The 22,500-nt window shown below is 43.5% G+C and overlaps 2 protein-coding genes across 2 annotated transcripts in view; one reads left to right on the top strand and one right to left on the bottom strand.

Annotated features, from left to right (window-relative positions):
• The window catches only part of nop16 (NOP16 nucleolar protein homolog (yeast)), a 4,858-nt gene extending 64 nt beyond the window's left edge, over positions 1-4,794 (top strand). The window contains exons 1-5 of the mRNA XM_020656030.3: positions 1-149; positions 1,547-1,655; positions 2,772-2,838; positions 3,003-3,109; positions 4,010-4,794. The exon at positions 1-149 is cut by the window's left edge and continues 64 nt beyond it. Of these exons, the coding sequence (XP_020511686.1) occupies positions 43-149; positions 1,547-1,655; positions 2,772-2,838; positions 3,003-3,109; positions 4,010-4,153 (534 nt within the window). The 5' untranslated portion in view covers positions 1-42 and the 3' untranslated portion in view covers positions 4,154-4,794. The remainder of the gene's footprint in view (positions 150-1,546; positions 1,656-2,771; positions 2,839-3,002; positions 3,110-4,009) is intronic.
• A 2,080-nt stretch (positions 4,795-6,874) lies between these two features.
• The window catches only part of arl10 (ADP-ribosylation factor-like 10), a 23,011-nt gene continuing 7,385 nt past the window's right edge, over positions 6,875-22,500 (bottom strand). The window contains exons 2-4 of the mRNA XM_065962718.1: positions 20,518-20,701; positions 14,732-14,907; positions 6,875-9,568 (exon numbers count right to left, since the gene is read on the bottom strand). Coding sequence (XP_065818790.1) covers positions 9,395-9,568; positions 14,732-14,907; positions 20,518-20,701 — 534 coding nt within the window. The 3' untranslated portion in view covers positions 6,875-9,394. The remainder of the gene's footprint in view (positions 9,569-14,731; positions 14,908-20,517; positions 20,702-22,500) is intronic.

The raw sequence follows: 22,500 nt of genomic DNA, 5'->3' as shown, positions 1-22,500 counted from the left end.
GGATTCGTGTTTCGAGTCAAACCGGAGACTAACTCAGAGAAGATGCCGAAAACAAAGCAGTCATCGAGGAGGAAGAAGTTCGACTACACGCAGGACCGGAAGAAGCTGCTGAAGAAGTTCATCAAGAAAAGCAACCCGAGGATAGAGAAGTGAGTTAGCATGTGAGCTAATGTGAGCTAACGGAGGCATGTGAGTGGGTTCATCAACACGTGGATCCTTTATTATGATTTACTGATGATTATTATAAAGATTCAAAGTGTAAAGAAGAGGAGGATCATCAGTGAGCCTCTCATCACTGATACATGTTCATAAATACAGCTTGATGACTTCTTTACACCTCAGAGCAGATTAATAATAACTACTTCTTACTCTTAAGATCACACTTTAAAAAATCATCTCTTATCCTACTGATGGACTTTATATAAAACATGTTTATATAAAGTCCATCATCTCTTATCCTACTGATGGACTTTATATAAAACATATTTATATAAAGTCCATCATCTCTTATCCTACTGATGGACTTTATATAAACATGTTTATATAAAGTCCATCATCTCCTATTCTACTGATGGACTTTATATAAAACATGTTTATATAGAAACTTCATCCCTCCTCTGCCTCCACATCTCATCCTGACAAACTACCAGGAGACGGAGACCAACAGCTTTCTGATCAGTTTGTTACTCATTTTCTTCCACTTATCTGAGGAAAGGTCGCAGGGTCACCGCAGACCCCCAGGTGAGGGTCGGGACGAAGACTGAGAGATTTACCTTGAGATCTCACGCTCCATCTTCCCCTCGCTGTGAACGAGACCCCGGGATACTCAACCCTCCCCCGACCCGGAGGGAGCGATCCACTGTGTTGGGATCAAACTGAGTTTAATCTTCAGGTTTTGTCACCCTCCATAGATCAGATGGTGAAATGTTTCCCTGATTGTTTCTTCACTTGTGATCATTTATCGGCGGCGGTAGCTCAGGACTTGGCTTGGGAACCGGAGGGTCGCCGGTTCAAGTCCCGGTGCGGACCAAATATGGAAGTTGGTCTGGTAGCTGGAGAGGTGCCAGATCACCTCCTGAGCACTGCCGAGGTGCCCTTGAGCAACACACCAAACCCCCTCCATCAGCTCAGGAGCGCCCGCTGTGGGCCGCTCCGTCACTCTGACACCTCTGCCTTAGTGCATGTCCAGAGGATCCTGTGTGTGTGTGTGTATTTCACTCTGTGTGTGTGTGTGTATTTCACTCTGTGTGTGTGTGTGTGTGTGTGTGTGTGTGTGTGTGTGTATTTCACTCTGTGTGTGTGTGTGTGTGTGTGTGTGTGTGTGTGTGTATTTCAGCCTGTGTGTGTGTTCATGACTACAGATTGTAAAAACTGAAATTTCCGCTCGCGGGGATCAATAAAGTAAATCTTAATTTAAAATCCGTCTCTGATGACCTTTAAGTTCAACACTAACCCGTTTGAAGAGAGAACATGAACGCCAAACCACAAGTGACCTGATATATGGCGGCCGTGTGTGTGTGTGTGTGTAACGTCTTCTCTCTGTCAGCCGTCAGATTCGACATGCGTGGGACGAGAGGAAGTCCACGGCCAAGAACCTCCAGGAGATGGGTCTGGCTTTTGATCCCAACCGGAGTCTGCCCATAAAGAAACCCAGAGTGAGTGCTTTTCTCTAACTCGCTCGTACACTTTGTCTAACAGCAGACGGCGAGGATCTCAGGTGGAGAGTCTGTGTGCTCAGAGAAGAGCGGACACAACCATTCATTAACCGGGATCAACTCAGGAAATGACATCAGATGAAATGAATCCAAAGGAGATTTACAGACCAACCCTTAAACATTAAATTAACATTAGATTAAATTAAAACGTTGCTAATGTTAGCTATTCTGTGTGCTCATCATCGACATGAAACCGGTGAAGGAGAGAAATGAATCCATCTGTCATTAACCCATCAAAAACCAGGTTCCTTAACCCTCATGCATCATTATGGACATTTCTGTCCATTTGGTCAAATGTTTCCTCTTCATCTGGTCATCTTGTCTGTTAGAGCATATGGAACACGTTTTATAACAAAGTCTCTCGACACATTTTGGAATGAACATTTTATTTTTTTAATAGAACACTGAAACATGTTTACGACCCTCTGAAGTCTCTAAGGACAAAAATGTCCACTTCCAAAAAACTGATATAAAAACAGATTGATATTTTTTTCTGCATAAATCTCTTAAACAACTTCAGCCCTGCTCAAAACTACCAAACATTCAATCATTATCAGGAATTTAACCCTTTAAATCTCCCTTTGAATTAAACTTTGACTTAACAGTCGAGGATTTTAAACATCTCCGTCTCCTGTAGGAATCATTTTGTGCCAGCAGGGGGCAGCAGAATGTTTGTCCTGAGAACCAGGAGAGTCTGTGATTTGACTCTCTGAAGATTCAGCCGCTTCTCGTTTCTGAAGCTGAATGGATTCTTCTTGTTTCTCGGCCCGAGGTCGCTCACAGTCGACGGCGTCCTCCGGGCTGCAGCAGTCTGAACACAGAGTTTGTTATCTGCTGACGTTACGACATCCAGTGAAGCATGAAGGATGGATTTCTCCCTCCTTCAGGCGTCATGTCGAGGACTCTGTGTGCTGAGCCGCTCTTCATCCCCCGTCACGCCGCGTTAGCGACCACGATGGATGAAACACGCTCATCAACCATGGTCTGGATCACTTTACCCAGAATCCATCACATCAGCTCATCACCTCCTTTGTTCTTCTTCATGTGTTTTTGCAGCTCCTCGGTGACGACAAAGAGACTAAAGCTCCCGTCAACATCGTGATCAAACCTTACGTCCTCGACCGTAAGTTTATACTGTGATGATGTCATTTTAATCGTTTTTAACCCTTTGTGCTTCTTTCTGTTACGCCTCAAGGTCACTTCTTTAGGGTCCCCAGTGCAACAGCTCGTTATAATCAGCCAATCACAGAGCAGCAGCTCATCTGATCTGTGTGTTTGTCTCTGCAGAGCTGCATGAGGAGGCGGGGCGTCCTGAAAAGGACACAAAGACGTTATCCTCCGACCTGATCGAGTACGCTCAGTACATGATCCGAGAACACGGCGACGACTTCAAGGTAGGAGCGGGAACGCTGGAGGTCGACAGTTTAACGCTGAAGCGTTCGATTGGTCTCCTACCATCGATGCATCCGCTGGTTTTTATCAGATGAAAAAGTAACGTTGGCCCGGCATCGTCCGTCTGGGCGTTAAAGTCTGTTCACTCTCGTTCTGATCAGATGGTGCTTCAGGTGATCCACGTGATCGAGAACGACCTTTAAAATCAATAAAAGCTAGAAGGTCGTTTCACACGATCAGATACGATATTCAGAGTTTCCCTGACGGTGCATTCAGGGACAGTCTGACATCTGAGGTGTGAAGCTTGCTGCCCAGGTCTGAGGGTTTTGTGAGCGTGGAGGTGTGACCTCGATGATAAGAGACTTCTTCTGTTTGGATTCCCTGAAAAGTTTTGAATGTTGACGTTCAGGTTTCCTCTAAATCGCTGAATTTTGTTTTTCTCATGACGTAGAATTAAAAAGCGAGACGTTACGCTCTGGTTTGTTTACCTCACAGCTCTGAGAGCAGTTTGATATCTCTGGAGATTTGAACAGGAAGTAGTTTCACAGCGTCTGATCTAACAGGAAGTGAGTCATCTGAGGGAGCGCTGCGGGGTCAGTCTAGACGGTTTGTCCTTTGTTAAGTCCGACAATGGAAAATATTTCAACCCTGACTTAAAATTGTGAGAAGCCAAGTCAGCTCCGGGAAGTTTAAGACCCGCCTTCTGAAAATCAGACTTCTGTGAGTTTGTTGATCCACACGTCACGCTCCGAGTGAGGCGAGAGCGAGTACTGAAACGAGATATCCTACCGAACACTACTTCATATTTAACTGTAAACCTTTCTGCGTTCTCTCCGTGCTGCAGGAGTTAAAAATGAATCATGTGGTTGCTGACAGTCCTGTTTGTTCTGTGCGTCCTGCAGGCGATGGCCAGAGACGAGAAGAACTACTACCAGGACACGCCCAAACAGATCAAGAGGAAAATCAACGAGTACAAACGCTGCCACTCGCAGCACTACGACGCGTTCATCAGCTCGCTCGCTGCTCCAAAGCCCACGGACCAGTAGACACTTTATATTTCTGTTTCTGGACTTTAAACCCGTCTGTGGCGTCACGGCGAGGCGGACGTCAATCTGGAGAGACGTTCAGACTGTGACATCACGGATCACGTGAAACAAAGTGACAGAACGTGGAGACGTGCAGGAGCGAGCTCGAGGTCTCGTTACGATCCTTCAGGTGTAATCGTCTTTTTTCCCCATTTCATCCTGAAGTCACGGCCTGCTGTGAGGCACAGGTCAGAATGTCAAATATTAAAGACTCAGATGTTTTTATTTTAAAGGAGGATCTTTATCGTACCTTATTTTCTCTCCAAGGATGAATAAAAACTCACGTACACGCTGCGGACAAACACTGACTTCAAGTTAATTTAGGAGTAAAAATTAACTTCTTGGTGTTAAAGGGAGAATATGAGTCACAGACGGACAGCTGGAGTCACGAGATACACAATCACTCGCTAAAGCTAAAAGACGGTGCTAATAAACCGTATGAACATCAACAAACACACACGAGGTCGCTGTTCTGGACAGACAGATTTAAAGATCGACTTTCTGTAAAACCAAATAAAATGTTTGGATACGTGTCCTCTTCAAGTCAACATGACTTTAACACGAAGATAAATAACTGCTTTATTAAAAACTGTTGAATTCAATGAGAACAATCGTGATGTCTTTCCTACACTGTAAAAAAAACTTTGTAATAAACGCTCTCTGCAGTTTGAGATCCTCGCCATCAAAGCGGGATGTTTCCGTCTGAGGTGAAGTCGACTGCATCTCGTCTCTTGGACGTTTTTCACGCTTGAACTTTATTTAGTTAAGCTTTAATGCATAGAGAGATCTTTTCATGCGCTGCTAACAGATGACCACAGTTACAGCCAACGTTACGTAACCGCGTTACGTCGTTTTCTGAGGACATTAAAGGTCATTTAAAGAAACTGAACAGTGATGTCATTGTAATGGATTTATTCTGAAGCCTGAAAAGTTGACCCACGAGAGAAAAACATGCAGAGGCTTTTTAAGTCGGGTACAATCACTTCTATCTGAACCACTTCTCTTGACCGCTTCCATCGCTGCAACACCTGTTGACCTGATAACTGCTCTCATATCTGGCAAACAGAGGGGCGTCCAAAACGGCTGTGTGGGGGGGGGGTCTTAAAACCAACGCCTACCTTCTGTGGTCCAAACAAATCCAGAGCATTCAGGAGCAGAATCTAAAGTTAGAAGGAGGACATACTGGCTGCTGCATTGTTGTCAGAGAAGCCAGCACTTCAACATAGCATGTTTCCTTAATGATCAGAGAGTAAGATACCTTTATCATCTCACTCTCTACACAGCTCACTGATTGGACCTTTAAAGACTACAAAACACGCACAGCAGGAGCTCCACATACACACACAGTCAGACATGCACACACACACAGTGAGACACATACACACACAGCACTGTCCTCCCCCGCTGGATCAGCTGATCCTGTCTCTCTGTAACGCCTCTGAAGACGGTACGGGGGCGTAAATGTCGCGACTGAAACGGCGCTCTGAAATGGACTAATAAAGAGATTTTGTTTCTTTATGGTCCCGAAGCTTTAAAAAGATGACGAGCTTTCATTTAACGGATGTGAGTTTTCATGCTGATTGAAGCTCCGCCCCCCCTCGTAGGAATTTGAATTTATTTATTTAATAGGGACGATGCAATTTAACATAATTTCAATACGAAGCATGACACTGATGTGCTGCATAAAGAGTATATAGCTATTGCTAATTTCCAACTCGTGTTGGGCCTTTGTGTAAACAAACAGATTAAAATGTACAACATTCACACATTTACATAAAACCCCATAACACCATATGAGGATACATTAAAATACATGTACAACAATACAAATGTTATAAACCAGTTTAAAAAAGTTTGAAGATACTAATTAAAAGTGGTAATAGCTCTGGCTTACTTTGAGCATTTCACCTGTTTTGTAAAAGATATTAAAGGGACACTTCATCCATTAGCATTAATCTTTGTATCATTAGAAACCTGGTAGTATTTTTGAGTGGTCGTGAAATCGTTGTATTTCTGAGTCTGTAAAGGAGCTTCCAGTGACGCAAAATGACGATTTTTGCGTCACTGGAAGCTGTTGCGTTTAGCGGGGTGAAACTACAACGCTAGTTCTTCATATTTTCGACCACTGAAGCTGAGCCAAAAAGACACTCTCTGCCTTTTCACGGCCAAGAAGGCACCAACTTCAAAATTTATTTCACAATTCTACTACATATATGACCCAATGTCAATACAGAGTGATGTTTCAACAGGTGAAGTATCCCTTTAAGTCGGAGATTAATCTTATTTCAGGTGGTAATGTGTTCCAGAGTTTGCAGCCTTTGATGGAGAAGGCTGATTGACCAAACGTAGATCTACCATGTTGTATGCTACAGTTTCCCCTCACAGTGCTTCTCGTTACCCTGTTTCCAGGTAAACCTGCACAGCTGTTAGTGTGATGTGCAAATATTTAACTCTGTCGTTTCAGACGAAAACAGCTTCCTGTTCGACTGGTTCAGGAACTTTGGCCGACAAACACGGAGAGGCTGCTGAGGAGAACCTTCAGATCTGTTTGTTTGCAAAGAGAAACCACTCCCACGGTGAGGGTCAACCTGTACGTCAGTCCAGGTGGTTTTTGCAGCAGATCAACCTTTGACCTGAAAATAAACTCTGTAGAGTAAAATCATTCAAACTCCACTTTAAGACTTCAGAAATGCACCTGACACTTTTAATGTTTTATCAGAGAACATGCATGAGTTCATATTTGTTATATCTTTTAACACAACACGTGAAAACAACACTTTACATCAAATACAACACAGTAACCATGACAACGACATTTCTGCAGAATCACAGAGTGTCAGAAAGAAGAATAAAACTTTAACATTCATTAAAAAATCGCTGCTTCATGATCAGGACATGGCTGCACACAAACAGCATTAACCATCAGAATCTAGCTTATAAAGAAGTTTACATTCAATGAGTTTGACTGTTTCTACTCGTCTCCTTCCGCGTCTGAAGAGCAAACAGCTAACGGAGCAGAGCGAGGAGACTAAAACTTCTCTTCTTGTTTTCACAAAATCAGGAGAAAAACAAGTTCAAGTGTGTTTGTCCACACTGACTTCCTGGAGAAGGCGGAGAATCTATCGGAGCTGCGAGCACCTCGAGGGAACGTTAAAAACTCAGACACAACAACGTCTGGCTGTCTGACGTCGCTGAATGTTTGAGGGTTGTGTTTAAACAGTTTCAGCTCTCATCAATAATCCTGCAGATAAAATCATAATGCCTGCCGCTCCGGAGTTACTAAAACTCTTCTAGTGAATGGAAATCCTTCTGAATGTTTTGCTCAGGGAAATCTTTGAACGAAAGTTGAGTTTTAATGAGTTTGGACTTTGGAACTGTGATGATCAGAGCGATTCTAGAGTCAGTCGAGCCGCTCCAACCAGTGTCCATTGCGGTTATTTTAAAGATATTCTAACACCAATGCCAGCTTCAAGGAACTGACTTAAAGCCTTTATATGTGATTTTTTGATCCAGCAGATGTCGTCCTTGAGCACCAGCATGAAACCAAAACAACTCGCGCTGCATTGTTGTGTTAGCATGCTAATGCTAGCGATCTTTATTATGCTGGTATCTTCACACTGCATGTAAATTTACCTGAAATGAGCGTGATCTAGAAACACAGTTAAGCAGTGAGTACAGTATGTTATTCTTCTTTTCTCTAGTCCCTCAATTAAACAACTTTTATACACGAGGGGAGGAGTCAGCCGGCCGTCCTGGCGATGTAAACAAAGTGAAGATAGGACTCTGAAAACTCTGAAAACATCACAGACAGTGGGACTCGGGTGTTACACCCATTGTAGACAGTCATGACTCACTGAGTTATTTTCAGAGGATAGACTTGATTTCTACATTTAAGTGTGAAACATCACATATAAAGACTTTAAGTTCTCACAGGGATACCGGAACGCTTAGTAGCTCAACAACATTGAACACTGTCAGATGGGGCCCTTTTAGGGAGGTTTCCTATTGTCATTGTAAAATTAGCACATTCTGATCCTCTGCTACGGTTTAAAGTTTGTCCGCCCTTGGGAGGCCCCCTACTGGCCAGGGGTCCCGAGCAGTGACATGCCTTGCCTGTTGACAAAGAGAGAATCCATTTTGGTTTTGATCTGTGAAACTCTAAATGCTGGGGCGAGCGGGGGGGGGGCATTTGTATTTCCAAGACTGACATTTATAATAGTCTTGGTAAACATTAGTGACTCCTAAATCGGGTTATTAGCTTTCATTTTGAGTGTTGTCAGGTCTAAAACACAGATCCAGGGAGTCCTTTGAGTCTGAATTGAAGGAGATTAAAGTGTCACTTTACCAACAACCATTAAGGCTTCCTGTCCCTTAATGTAATTTAATTTTATTAATTTAAAATATAAGCTGTTAATAAGTGACTCTGTATCTGGTTGATTAATATATATTTTTTTAATAAAATACACAATGTCAAGAAGAGGAAAGGGACATGGAGCATTTGACCAGGAGATCATTTTCGTTAGCATGGTAAGCTAACGGACATTAATATAAGTGAGTCATTGTAAACATTCAGTTCACTCTCTAACTCTCGTGTGAACTTCTGACAATACGACTTAAATCACAGCTAAGAACGAAAACACAAAACTTATTTCAAACAATGGAGCTTAAAAAACTCTCAAAGAAAGTCATGAAAAGCATCGAAACTTTCTCACACGAGCCTGACCGAGTCGTGAGAATAAAAATAAAACTGTTTTTTAAAAGTCAGGAGATCCCTTTAAATCCCCCAAAACCTCAGATCAGCCTCCGTGTAGGAGTCAGCAGGAATCTCACAAACACACAGGCGGTAGATTCTCGTAGGTGGTGCGTTTTTTCAGTCCCCTGGAACTCCAACCTGGAAACCCCAAATATGACCTGACTAATATAAACACATCTACACGCTCGCACAGGTCGACATAAAGTCTGAGTCGTTGAACAATCCCTCGTCCTCCTCGCTCTGCACCTCCTCTTCATCGCTGAGTAAGAGTTTTTAAAAGCTGCTATTTCCAAACTGACGTGGTTATAAACGTGCGAGGAGGCAGACGAGGAGGTGCTGCTCCATCTCGCTGACTCCGCCCCCTCCTCCTCCGCCTCACGTAACGCAGAGCTTTAATAAGTCAAAAGGAAGACGAGGATTCCTCTCCTCCTCTGTGAGCCGGGTAGAGATCAGACGAGCTGGAGCAGGACGTCCTGGAAGGCGTCCAGGCCCCGGCAGGAGTTCCTCAGGGCGCCGTCTGAGCCCAGCTGGGCGGCCAAGAGGAACAGCTTTCTTGTCTCCGTCACGGAGCCCAGAGACAAAGCTTCACGCAGCTCCGACACGCTCACGGCGTCCGGCTTATCCTGTGAAGAGTTCAAAACACAGTTAAACAAGAAGTTCACTTTTTCAAGGACAAGCAAATAACGAGTCATAAACTGTCCCTGCGTTAGTTTGAATACTTAGCACAGATTTGTTTTTAGCTCACTTTGGAGGACAGCCACATTGTTATTAATCTGAAATAATAAAATGTATTTTACATGAAGTTAAAGGGGACATATTATTAAAAATCTAATCGTTCTAAATCTAGTGTTTCTGAACATATATCTGTGTAACCTGAGAGTCTACTGACCCACAACATGTGAAATAAACCCATCCAGTCCTTTGTTTGTGGTCTGCATAAGTCTTACAACACAGAGAAAAATGGTCTGTTTCAAATGTGCTCTCCTTGTGATGTCACAGTGGTATTCTGGTAAAAAGAAAATCTCCTCCCCTCCCCTGGTATCTCCACCCATAGACTCCACCCCCAGACTAGAACAAAACTTTTGAGCAGGTCGGCCATTTTTATTCTCTCTACAGAGTAGTGATGTCTATGTGGAAAACTCAGAGGGGGGGGGGGTCATTACATTTAAAGAGACACACACACCAAAACGGAGCGTTGTGAGAGAGCTGGTTTCTACAGGGTCACAAACCTCCTCTGGTGCTTGAGTCATGTTATAGTTTGACCAAAGCACAGCACAGATGTTTCATTTAGACCACAGGGGACTGTTTGAAAAGGTGGAGGAGGGGACTGTTTGAAAAGGTGGAGGAGGGGACTGTTTGAAAAGGTGGAGGAGGACTGTTTGAAAAGGTGGAGGAGGGAGATGATGTCCTCTTTAAAGGTTTACATAACACTGAATAATTTGTGTATCTACTCGTGAAGACTGACTTTAACACCGGCCTCCTACACTAACTCTTCACAGCGGACCAGAATCCATAGAAGTCCGCCTCGTCTTTTTGAAATGTTTCAGCAGCAGGAATCCTTTTGTGCAGTTTCAACACAGCGAGTGTCGAGGTAGAGAATAAAATAGTGATGGCGGGTTAGAGATGGTATCATTAACAAAAACTCCTCTTAACGACAACATTATTTCTTTGTTCTGCATCGAGTGCAAAGCATGACAGAGGCCAAGGCTTTAGTGTTATAAAAGATCTCACAAAGTGCTGCTAATAAAGAGACACTCTGAGGAACAGTTGAGACGTTTTTAACAATTCATTTATCTGACACTTTAATTCAAAGAGACAACACCACAGAGTAAGAACAACACAAGGGAGGAGAGAGAGAGGAGACAACGACAGGAAGTGCAAACAGGAAGTGATCAGAGACAGAGCACAACATCGACAGCTGTTCTTGAAAGCTCTAATCAGCATCAAAACCATCTTAAATATCATCATCATCAAGTTAGTAGGTATTCATGAAAGAGCTGGGTCTTTATCTTTTTCTTAAAGGTGCAGAGGGACTCTGCAGATCACATGGAGTTTGGAAGTTCATTCCACCACCGGGGGGCGACAGAGGAGAAGAGTCTAGTCAGAGACTTAGGACCCTGTTGTGAAGGTTGGATCAGACGCCTTTCATTGGCAGAGCGTAGTGGGGGAGGGAGTGTAGACCTGGATCAGAGAGTTAAAGTAAGGAGGAGACGTTTCTGTGTCTGTTTTGTAAGCGAGCAGCAGAGTTTTAAATTTGATGTGAGCAGTAACTGGGAGCCAGAGTGAGGAGATGAACAGAGGAGTGACATGTGCTCTTTTAGGAAGGTTGAAGACCAGTCGTGCTGCTGCATTTTGTATCATCTGCAGGGGTTTGATAGTGACTGTAGGAAGACCTGCCAGTAGAGATATCACAGGAGCCTGAACCAGGATCTGTGTAGCTCTGACAGGAAAGGTCTGATCTTCCTGATGTCGTTCAGGGCAAATCGACATGAAATGATCTTCTGTTCATCTCACTTTGGAAAATATTCAAGCGCTGTGAAACCTCCTTGAGATTTGATCATCTGTTACAGAAAGCCGCCTGTCTCCTTTATTTGTGTAAAGATGAAGTGGCGGATTAAAAACCAAACATCTGTTATGCTTCAGGAGACAAAAATCAGAACGAGGACAGCGATCTGTTGAAGTGATTGATGTGTAATGTTCAGGCTTGTTCAAGTGGCTGCACAAATTGGAGCGCTGTCCTTCCTCTTCTGATGATATTTTTTATTTAAGGCTGACTTGAGTGCAGTCGTTTATTATAAAATGCTAAACCAACGCCTGCAGGGGAAAACACTCCTGCACGGTCAAAGATTATCTTATTTAATACTTACCGTATTTTCTGCACTATAAGGCGCACTTAAAAGCCTTTAATTTTCTCAAAAAACGACAGTGCGCCTTATAATCCACTGGAATAATCACTGAACTGCCAGGCAACAGCAGCGACACTGACTCGGATAATGACGAGAGGGAGCCGGGCATGTTGGATGCCGTACTCGCCCAACTGTTCAATTCGGACACTGAAGAAGAAGAATTCGAGGGATTCGTGGACGGGGAATGAACTGAAAAAGTGAGCTTTACGTGTTATACGTAACTGAACAATGTTGAGTTATGCACTAACGTTTGAATTAGCGGTATCAGACTGTGTTTCTTTTATGTGTTTACAACTGAACAAGGCTGGGAGATATTGTGAATATGCACATTAACGTTTGAACAACGTTGAGTTATTGTGAATGCACTACGTATAAAACGTAGTATAAACGTATAAAAAACGTATAAAACGTACGTATAAAACTACGTTTTTTAAAACTACGTTTTATACGTAAGTTGAACAATTTCGAGAGTTACTATATTGTGAATGCACTAACGTTTGATTTAGTGGTATCAGACTGTTTCTTTTACTACGTGTTTACTGAATCAGGGAAAAGTTCCCTTCCACGTTTGGGAGAAGAGTGAACAAGGCTGGGAGATATTGTTAATATGCACATTAACGTTTGAACATCGTTACCATGGGAGTGAACGGAGTTGTCAGAACGCTTAATAAAGTTTGACTTTATCTGACTGTTTTGTTGACATTCCCTTTAGCACAGCTCCATCTAGTGGATGCATAACGCAACCCCAGTCAAACGTTTGACTGCAGTATCTTCTATTCTATGCGCCTTATAATCCGGTGCGCCCTATATATGAAAACAGTTCTAAAATAGGCCATTCATTGAAGGTGTGCCTTATAATCCGGTGCGCCTTATAGTGCGGAAAATACGGTAAATTCATCACAGCTTTCAGTTATTATCTCCTCACATGGAATTCACAAATTGTATCTCCCTGCTCTCCTGTCAAAACTTTGCATTTTACACCCTTGTAGTGTTAACGAGAAGCAAAACAAAGTTAACGTTTATGACGCCCACGACGGCGTTTAGTGCTGTAAACGTAAAGTTTTAAAAACGTGTTGAAGAGTACAGACTTGTTAAAGCAGCTCTGTCTCCTTTTAATATGTTAATCTGCAGTTACTCTGAAAACTGAGACCTTAAGCACAAGCTCAATACGCTTCCAGTGAATAGCCATGTGTAGCACATAGGTCAAGTCCCCAGGAAGTGCGCTGACTGTTGAAGCCAATTTTACACGGTGGCCAAACTTGGTGTTGCAGCTTCACTTTACCCTGTTGGGCCCAAAAAGACTTTATCACATAAGCTCACATTGGGAAAGAAACGTCTATAAATCAGCGGATTTATAAAACGAAATACCAACTGTAAATATGAAGCCTGAATGTTGTCCCCCGTCTGTTCCTGCAGGGGGCGCTGGAGTCCTATCGATGGCGGTCTCCATGCTGGAAATGCTGTCTCAGGCTAACTTTCAGTCAACCTAACGACAGGCTGAGAGCTGGAGCTGAGGCGGGTTTTAAACCTCCCGACAAACCGTTACACCGCGCCCACCTGTCAATCAGGTCATCTACACGCCTTATTGTGAATAACTCTTATCCTTCATCAAATCAAAACTGATGAGTCATCAAAACATTCACCCCCCGTACAGTGTGTGTCCATCCAGACATGAGCTAATCACACCTATTCTGTAAACATGTTAACCTCTGCTGTAAAAACAGGCTTTTTAGAATGGGTGTGTATGTGACTTCCTGTGCTTCTGCAGCCAGCCTCTAGTGGACACACAAGGAACTGCAGGATTTTACACTTCAGCATCGGCTTCAGTTTTTAACACCGGAGGTTGCTGCTTGCTGAACATTTTTGAAATCTAAACGCGTCTCCGTTTTCAGTGGATCCTTCTCGTGTAAACGTGGCCTTTATCATCCGTCTGATGTAAAATGATTCCTCATCAGATGTGGAGATGAAAACAGGGAGAAGGTTGGAGTTTAATTTGTGTAAATGCTTCTTATCTGTAATGTTTTGACCGTGATACTCGGCTTCACTTCTCACATTTAGCTGACTGAACAGTAAGTGCTCCTGCGTTCATCTCGTATTCTTATATCTATCGCTCTAATATGGCGATCACAGTTCAGGGCGCTGAGAGCTGCAGAGAGATGTGACAATTACTCCCACTCCCCTCGGAGGTTCATGAATAATTCGACGAGCGCCGCGCGAGGTGAAGAAATATGAGCCGAGGAGGAAATGTAGAAATATTTATTTCAGGAGTGTCATGGATCATCACTCGTTGGTTAATGAAGAGAGAAGCGTCTGCATTGGCTCCCTCTTCTTCTTCTCTTTCAGCTTTAACCTCGTTAAGACTGAATAACGACTGGAGGGGTTCCATGTTATAATTCTACAATTCACTTAGCAGACTCTTTTATCCAAAGCGACGTACATCAGAGAGTAAGAACAACACAAGCAAGGATCTAGAAAAAAGGGAACAATGTGAGTAAGAGCAAACGATCAGCTTTGAGTCTGATTGGACACACAGGTGCTGACAGGAAGTGACCAGAGGCAAAGCACAACATTGAGGGCAGTTCTTGAGAGCTCTAATCAGTATAGAAACCATCTTATAAGTCGTCGTTATCAAACAAAAACCATCGTCATTACCATCATCATCATCAATAATATGGAGACCATCATCATTAAGTTAGTAGGTATTCATGAAAGAGCTGGGTCTTTAGCTTTTTCTTAAAGGTGCAGAGGGACTCTGCAGATCACATGGAGTTTGGAAGTTCATTCCACCACCAGGGGGTGACAGAGGAGAAGAGTTCTTAATCCTTGGGGGGGGGGGGGGGGGTTGTTTAGGAAGCTTGAGTTATGAAACGTGTTGTTTACCTGTTTGTTTCCCAGGACGACCACGGGCAGCTGAGGCTCCACCGTCAGCAGGCGGTGAAGTTCATCTTTAGCTAACGGGAGGCGGCTCCGGTCCGATGAGTCCACCACATAAACCAGAACGTGAGTCCTCCTCAGGTAGTCAGACCAGTACCTCCGCAGGTCCTCCCCTCCCCCGACTGCAGCACAGAAGACACAAACATTCAAGTGAAATCAATTATTTATGAATCAACAGATTCCATTTCAGCGGTCAGATGAACTTTTTATAAAATATAAGATCAGCTTTCTGCAGAAACAGATCCTGTACTCCACACGAACCACGTGTTTACAACTTCATCTATTGGATCAAACCTTCTCACCTTTATGACCATTTCAAACGTTGTGTTGAGGTTCTTAGGAAACTTTCTGCTCTAAGACTTCTAACTCTGAGGTCAGACTTCAGTATGTTAGCACCGTTAGAGTCTGATCCAGAGACCGTTAGAATCTGATCCAGAGACTGTTAGAGTCTGATCCAGAGACCGTTAAGAGTCTGATCCAGAGACTGTTAGAGTATGATCCAGAGACCGTTAGAGTCTGATCCAGAGACCGTTAGAGTCTGGTTCAGAGACCGTTAGAATCTGATCCAGAGACCGTTAAGAGTCTGATCCAGAGACCGTTAGAATCTGATCCAGAGACTGTTAGAGTATGATCCAGAGACCGTTAGAGTCTGATCCAGAGACTGTTAGAGTCTGATCCAGAGACTGTTAAGAATCTGATCCAGAGACTGTTAGAGTATGATCCAGAGACCGTTAGAGTCTGATCCAGAGACTGTTAAGAATCTGATCCAGAGACCGTTAAGAGTCTGATCCAGAGACCGTTAAGAGTCTGATCCAGAGACCTTTAGAGTCTGATCCAGAGACCGTTAAGAGTCTGGTTCAGAGACCGTTAGAATCTGATCCAGAGACCGTTAAGAGTCTGATCCAGAGACCGTTAGAATCTGATCCAGATACTGTTAGAGTATGATCCAGAGACCGTTAGAGTCTGATCCAGAGACCTTTGGAGTCTGATCCAGAGACTGTTAGAGTCTGATCCAGAGACCGTTAAGAGTCTGATCCAGAGACTGTTAGAGTCTGATCCAGAGACCGTTAGAGTCTGATCCAGAGACCTTTGGAGTCTGATCCAGAGACTGTTAGAGTCTGATCCAGAGACCTTTAGAGTCTGATCCAGAGACTGTTAGAGTCTGATCCAGAGACCGTTAAGAGTCTGATCCAGAGACCTTTAGAGTCTGGTTCAGAGACTGTTAGAGTCTGGTTCAGAGACTGCTAGAGTCTGATCCAGAGACCGTAGTGTCTCCACCAGGAAGTTGATTATTTTTCCCCGTGTGGTGTGTCACAGTAAACGATAATAACGCCTCATGACCTCCTGACAGGAAGTCGAGCTTGATTTCTCTCTGCTTTCTACAATGTTGTTTCATCAGTGCCATTGACCAATGAGAGCACAGCGCTCTGCACACACCCTTCACCAACGTGACCCGACCTCCTGGTTGGATTAAGAACAACAAACAGGAAGTGACATATTGTTCTTCTATTGACTTTTGATGGCGTCGGATGTTTGCTGTCAGCGTCTTTAGTGTCAGCGTGCAGGTGAACCAATCTCCGTCATGACGTCACATCAGATCAGCTGTTAGATGTTCACCGTGCTGATCGGACTCAGACGCCTCTTAGTGATTATTTATATCCATGCTGAATAAGCTGGATAGAATGACTCTGATTCATTTATTCCATCTCGTTGCCTTCAAGAATTATTTGTCAGTGAAATATGACCATGCAGGAATTTATTTTTCCTTTTTCTTTATTTGATGGTTCTGAACTTCTACGTTTTTTTCTAACCTCTTTTCCTCATAGAGATCTACTGAATCCTGAGTTGTGTTTTATTCACCCTCTAATGACTCTCTCATTTATTACTTTCAGGACTATAACTTCCTCTGTGCAGAGTCCCTCTCTTCACTCTGCAGCGTGGGCGAGTCCGCTGGGTGGTTGTGTAAGCTGTTTATCATCTAGCTTCATGGACATCTGACTGATTGATTAAGAGTGTTGTGACATGATGATCTGATGTAACCGGATAAAAAACATATTTTTATGTTTTTGAGCTTCAGATCCACTGATCACATGTTCCCCATAACTGGATGTGTTGGTGATGTTTTGGTGATGTGATGGCGATGTTTTGGTGATGTTTTGGTGATGTGATGTTGATGTGTTGGTGATGTTTTGGTGATGTGATGGTGATGTGTTGGTGATGTTTTGGTGATGTAATGTTGATGTGTTGGTGATGTTTTGGTGATGTTTTGGTGATGTGTTGGTGATGTGTTGGTGATGTTATGGTGATGTGTTGGTGATGTTTTGGTGATGTTTTGGTGATGTGTTGGTGATGTTTTGGTGATGTTTTGGTGATGTGATGGCAATGTTTTGGCGATGTTTTGGTGATGTGATGTTGATGTGTTGGTGATGTGTTGGTGATGTTATGGTGATGTGTTGGTGATGTTTTGGTGATGTTTTGGTGATGTGTTGGTGATGTGTTGGTGATGTGTTGGTGATGTTTTGGTGATGTGTTGGTGATGTGTTGGTGATGTGTTGGTGATGTTTTGGTGATGTGTTGGTGATGTGTTGGTGATGTGTTGGTGATGTTATGGTGATGTGTTGGTGATGTTTTGGTGATGTGTTGGTGATGTTATGGTGATGTTTTGGTGATGTGTTGGTGATGTGATGGTGATGTTTTGGTGATGTGTTGGTGATGTTTTGGTGATGTGTTGGTGATGTTATGGTGATGTTTTGGTGATGTGTTGGTGATGTGATGGTGATGTTTTGGTGATGTGTTGGTGATGTGTTGGTGATGTTATGGTGATGTGTTAGTGATGTTTTGGTGATGTGTTGGTGATGTGTTGGTGATGTTTTGGTGATGTGTTGGTGATGTGTTGGTGATGTTTTAGTGATGTTTTGGTGATGTGTTGGTGATGTGTTGGTGATGTTTTAGTGATGTGTTGGTGATGTTTTGGTGATGTTTTGGTGATGTGTTGGTGATGTGTTGGTGATGTGTTGGTGATGTTTTGGTGATGTGTTGGTGATGTGTTGGTGATGTTTTAGTGATGTGTTGGTGATGTTTTGGTGATGTGTTGGTGATGTGTTGGTGATGTGTTGGTGATGTTTTGGTGATGTGTTGGTGATGTGTTAGTGATGTGGGTGACACAAAGTTTTCTCTGCATAGAAAATGAAATCATGAGATTAGCGCTGAGATGATAACTAAGTTCTTCCTGCTGAGACGTGATTGGTCAAACTCAGGTCTACTCAGACTGCAAACAAAAACCAGAACACGTCTCACATTAAAACCCGAGTACAGGTTTTATTTTCCTGCAGAATCTGTGAACAGAGAACAGTTTGTTCACATGGAGGATCTTCAGACTGACCAACAAAAGGAGCTCACGTCTTTAAAATGTCTCAGTGTTTTTTATTTTAAATCATTCTGCATTCCTTCAGTTGTCGTCTTCAGTCTTAGGGAGGTTAACAACCGCATGCTTTAACTTCCCACAATCCCGCTGTGCGTCCGATCTGACCTGCAGCTTTAATGAGCATCGGCGCTCGGCGGCTGAAACCAATCGCTCGCTCACACACCCGGGCGGGTTTGACTTCAGGCCGTCGCCGCCTCCAAGTGCGGCACACAGCCGCTCAGCAGGACTTCATTAATGCCGGACTTAACGGAGGTTGTTGCTAGGCAACAGGGCAGTGATGAGGCTGGAGCTGACGTGAGGTGGCAGAAATAAATACCTGTTTACCTGATGGTGGAGTGGACGCTCAGCTGGGAGAGCAGCTGTTTTAAAGTGGGGGGGGGGGGGGGGCTAAGCGGGAGGTTTGTCCTGACGCTCTGCAGGGCGCCTTATGAACACATACACACACATAAAGGTGTGGATGACCTTGTTTTTACACCTACAACGTTCATTCTAACAAAGTCACCTGATTGTAAAGTAAACCCTGATCTCTTTTGAGTTTCCACAGCCAATCGAGTAAGCCGGATGGCGATGGCTGCATCAGCAGTAGCCCCTCCCCCAGGTGGGTGACACTCCCACAGCTAGGTGTTTGTTCTGCCCTCTGAGTCTGCCTTCTCACCGTAAACAATAGGACATGGAGAAAGAAAGCACCGAGACACTCAAGCCCTTCCAGAGAGGGGGCGTGGTCAGACACAGCTCATTTACATAGTTCATCAAATCAGATGAAAAACAAACTAGAACAAACTGTTCCAGCACCAGAAGAAGAAACAAACATGAGGCAAATGCACGCTGAGTTTGTCTGAAACATCAGGACCTTCTCCCAGATGTTGTTTTTCACTTCCCTTTAGCACAACGTCAGATCTGAGCAGCTCAAAGCGTGGCTCCACTTCTCTCCCTGATCTGCATCTTTTCAGGGTTTAAAGGCTGGATGTCCCTGACGGACTCTACAAAGAGAGCTCGCTCGTCCCTGAGCTCTGTACTGCTCCGAGCTGTCAACATGCCTCTGCATCAACGTCACCCCAGACAAAGACTCCGACTCTCACCGCACAGAGACAGAGAAGCATCCTGACTGAGTGGGCGCTGACGTGTGCTGCTTTTACTTTTACAGATTAGAGAAAGATCTGAGGCGCTCTGTGTTCAGATCGTGAATCAATCTGCCGCCGAGCGCGACGCGTTCATGTGCATACACCTGCAGAAGCTCATTCTGAGGCAGCTGACGGCAAACACTCAGAGTTATTTTGATCTTTTTTTAGTCTTTCAGAGGAATGCTCATTTGCTGGATTTGTTTGTTTGTCTGTCAATAAAATCTTCTGCTTCTTTTTAGACTCTCATGTTTTCATTAGCTTGGTTTGCATTTGAGAGAAAGTGAATGATTTTGGGGAGAAACAGTGTGAGGGTTCTCTGTCCCAGTCTCAGGTTAATAACAAGGTGAGAGAACTGAAATGACTTCCTGAGGAAACCATGTTTCCTTCAATGGCACCTCACTTTTAATGTACATCCCGACCATGTGATTAGAGGTTGTAAAAGGTAACGTATGAAGAAAAGCAAGTTCATGCAGAGACTTAACGTAAGTTTGAGCTAACGTTGGAGGAATGCGACCAGCATCATTTTTAATTCCATTTCAACATTGCACGGCATGTCTTACAATATCTAATGCTAACCTGTGTTAGCTAGAGTGACCATATTTTCAAAAACAGTTCTACTTCTGTCTCTATCCAGCGTTTGTGTTGGCTCGTTTTAAAATGACTTTGTATGTCGACATTTCCAACGTGGGCGACATGTGGACATGTGCAGTGTGTGCAGAACGAGCATCTTTATTGGCTTTTCACAGGAAGCTGTAACTCTCCTGGAGCTCTTTGGAAAAAGCTGACTTCCTGTTCAGAAGGACAGCTCGCCCATCCTGTTAGCATGGGAAGCTAGCCTACCTGTTGTTACACAGCAGGTCCTGTTAGCACGGTAAGCTAGGTTAGCTAAGAAACAGCCCCAACCCTGAGATTGATTGACACATGTAGAGACCAATCAGTGTTGTTGCATGGTGTATTGTTTTGGTTGGTTAAAAGAGGGACGTGAGTGGCAATACAACTGCTCACACTACGCGTTTATGAAAGTAGTGTTTATTTGAAAACGTCTTCCTGCAGTCTGCAGTCTGTTGAGCAGTTTGTTAAAATGTGAATCTAAAGACACAAAGTGCTGTTTCCGTCTCTCTGCTTCATGCTTCCACATTAAACATGCAGCCTGTAGCGTCTGAATCGAGGAAGAAAATGAGTCTTACTCTCCAGGAAGTCGAGCTGACAGGCGGGGGCGTTCAGGCTCATGAAGTTGAAGCCTCGTGTGGGCCGGCAGCGGCCTCTTTTAGCCGCCGACTCCCCGGGGGTCAAACCCATCAGCATGCTGCTCTTCCCGGCCCCGTCGAGACCGAGGACCAGGACCTGACGCTTCCCACGCTCCTCCTCCTCCTGCAGGCAGAAACATTCAGACATAAGGACTGGAGGGATCAGTTTGATAAACAACGCAGGGTTATTAGTAATTATTTGTAATGTTGACATGTGAAGAATATCAAAACACAGCAGAATCTAAAGTTAGAAGGAGGACATACTGGCTGCTGCATTGTTGTCAGAGAAGCCAGCACTTCAACATAGCATGTTTCCTTAATGATCAGAGAGTAAGATACCTTTATTTCATTTCATTTCATATTTGATGTATTTGCTCATTTCAGTGTTTGGTTTCAACACCATAATACACAACAAAAAATATTTTTTCATAATGCTGAAACACTGTTCATGAGCAAACAGGAGCTTTCCTAATAACACAAGATACTGTTTAACAGAATAAGATTACCTGTTGTTTTCTCTTTCTTTCACAAAACAAAAAATAGATAAAAATTATAGAAACAATCAAATACAATCAGTTAGATTAACGCAATACATTCATAATTTCCCAGAACCTTTTTTTTATACATTCTTTTAAATTGAATGATACTTGAGCAGCATTTTAAATTATTATTGAGATAATAATTATTGGTAATTTAACTCCATTTACTGAGATACACATTTGTTTTAATGCAGTGTGTGCAAATGGACTTTTAAAATTAAATCTCCATCTATGATCCTCCTCATTAGATGTAAATACAAACAACTTCAGTACATTTTCGGGTAATGATCTATTTCTAGCTTTAAACATGACTACAAATGTCTACTTGTCTATCATTTCACTCTCTACACATCTCACTGAGTGGACCTCTTCAAACGTTGAATTCTGTGTATGAATGGAGCTCTATAAATAAAGCGCTGAGTCACCATGGCGTGTGAATAAAGGTGTTTATCTTTTATTTGTGATTTTATTTCATCATCGAGTCAAAGAGCTCCTCAATCGACCTCATCATGAGTGCGGGGAGCATCTCCTTCTCTTTTATTAACGGATTCTATGATCATGAGAATGATTAGCAGCCCTGACTGCTTAAAAACAAACTGAAGCCGTTTGATAGATGAAAGGCCTCGTCGTTTTATTTTGAAAAAGAATGAGCTTCTGCAAACCTCCAGAGGTGAAAGTCCTGATCTTAAACGTGTCTAAAGCCGTCACAGAGCAGCAGCACTCAGGTTTCTGGTCTGTCCTGTAGCCTCTAAAAGGACGCTCTGTAAAGGTCAGCTGCTGGAGTTAAACCTCCTCGCTCGCCCTCTCTCTCTCTCTCTCTCTCTCTCTCTCTCTCTCTCTCTCTGTTTCACACCTGAAACGTCTCAGTCCCTCTGAGATCCTGCACACGTCCGTCAGCTCTCCTCCAAACTCCCAGCAGGTTAGTCCTTATTCATGAACTGTGCTTCTGCAGAGGTTAATTAGCAATTCATATGAGTGCCTTCAGAGCTGCAGCATCACTTCTGACTCTCTTATTATCAAATATCACATTCAGCTTCCAGACGACTCATCACACCCTGAGAGTGAGCTCTGGTTCTATTCCTACAAACAAACAATCAAAAACTCAGAGAGAAGACTGTGGCAGTAATCATGACCGGGTGTTTGTGTGTAAACACGGACGCTCTGACAGATCCTGCTCTCATGCAGCCTGCTGGGAGACACACTTCAAACCCTGACAGCTCCGAGCTGCTCTGAGGCTGCAGAGCTTTCACTTGATCTCTCGTTTTGCAGCACGTCAGCGTGGACTCTGTGCAAAATGGTCCATGCTTGCAAACGTTCTCTCCAAGATTCTACAGGAGATGCTGACATCAAGCTTTAAAACCTTAAAAAGAAGTCAGCAATAAAC

The sequence above is a fragment of the Labrus bergylta genome, chromosome 14 (genome assembly GCF_963930695.1).
Source record: "Labrus bergylta chromosome 14, fLabBer1.1, whole genome shotgun sequence".
NCBI classification, from domain to species: domain Eukaryota; kingdom Metazoa; phylum Chordata; class Actinopteri; order Labriformes; family Labridae; genus Labrus; species Labrus bergylta.
This window is presented reverse-complemented; position numbering and strand designations above follow the sequence as displayed.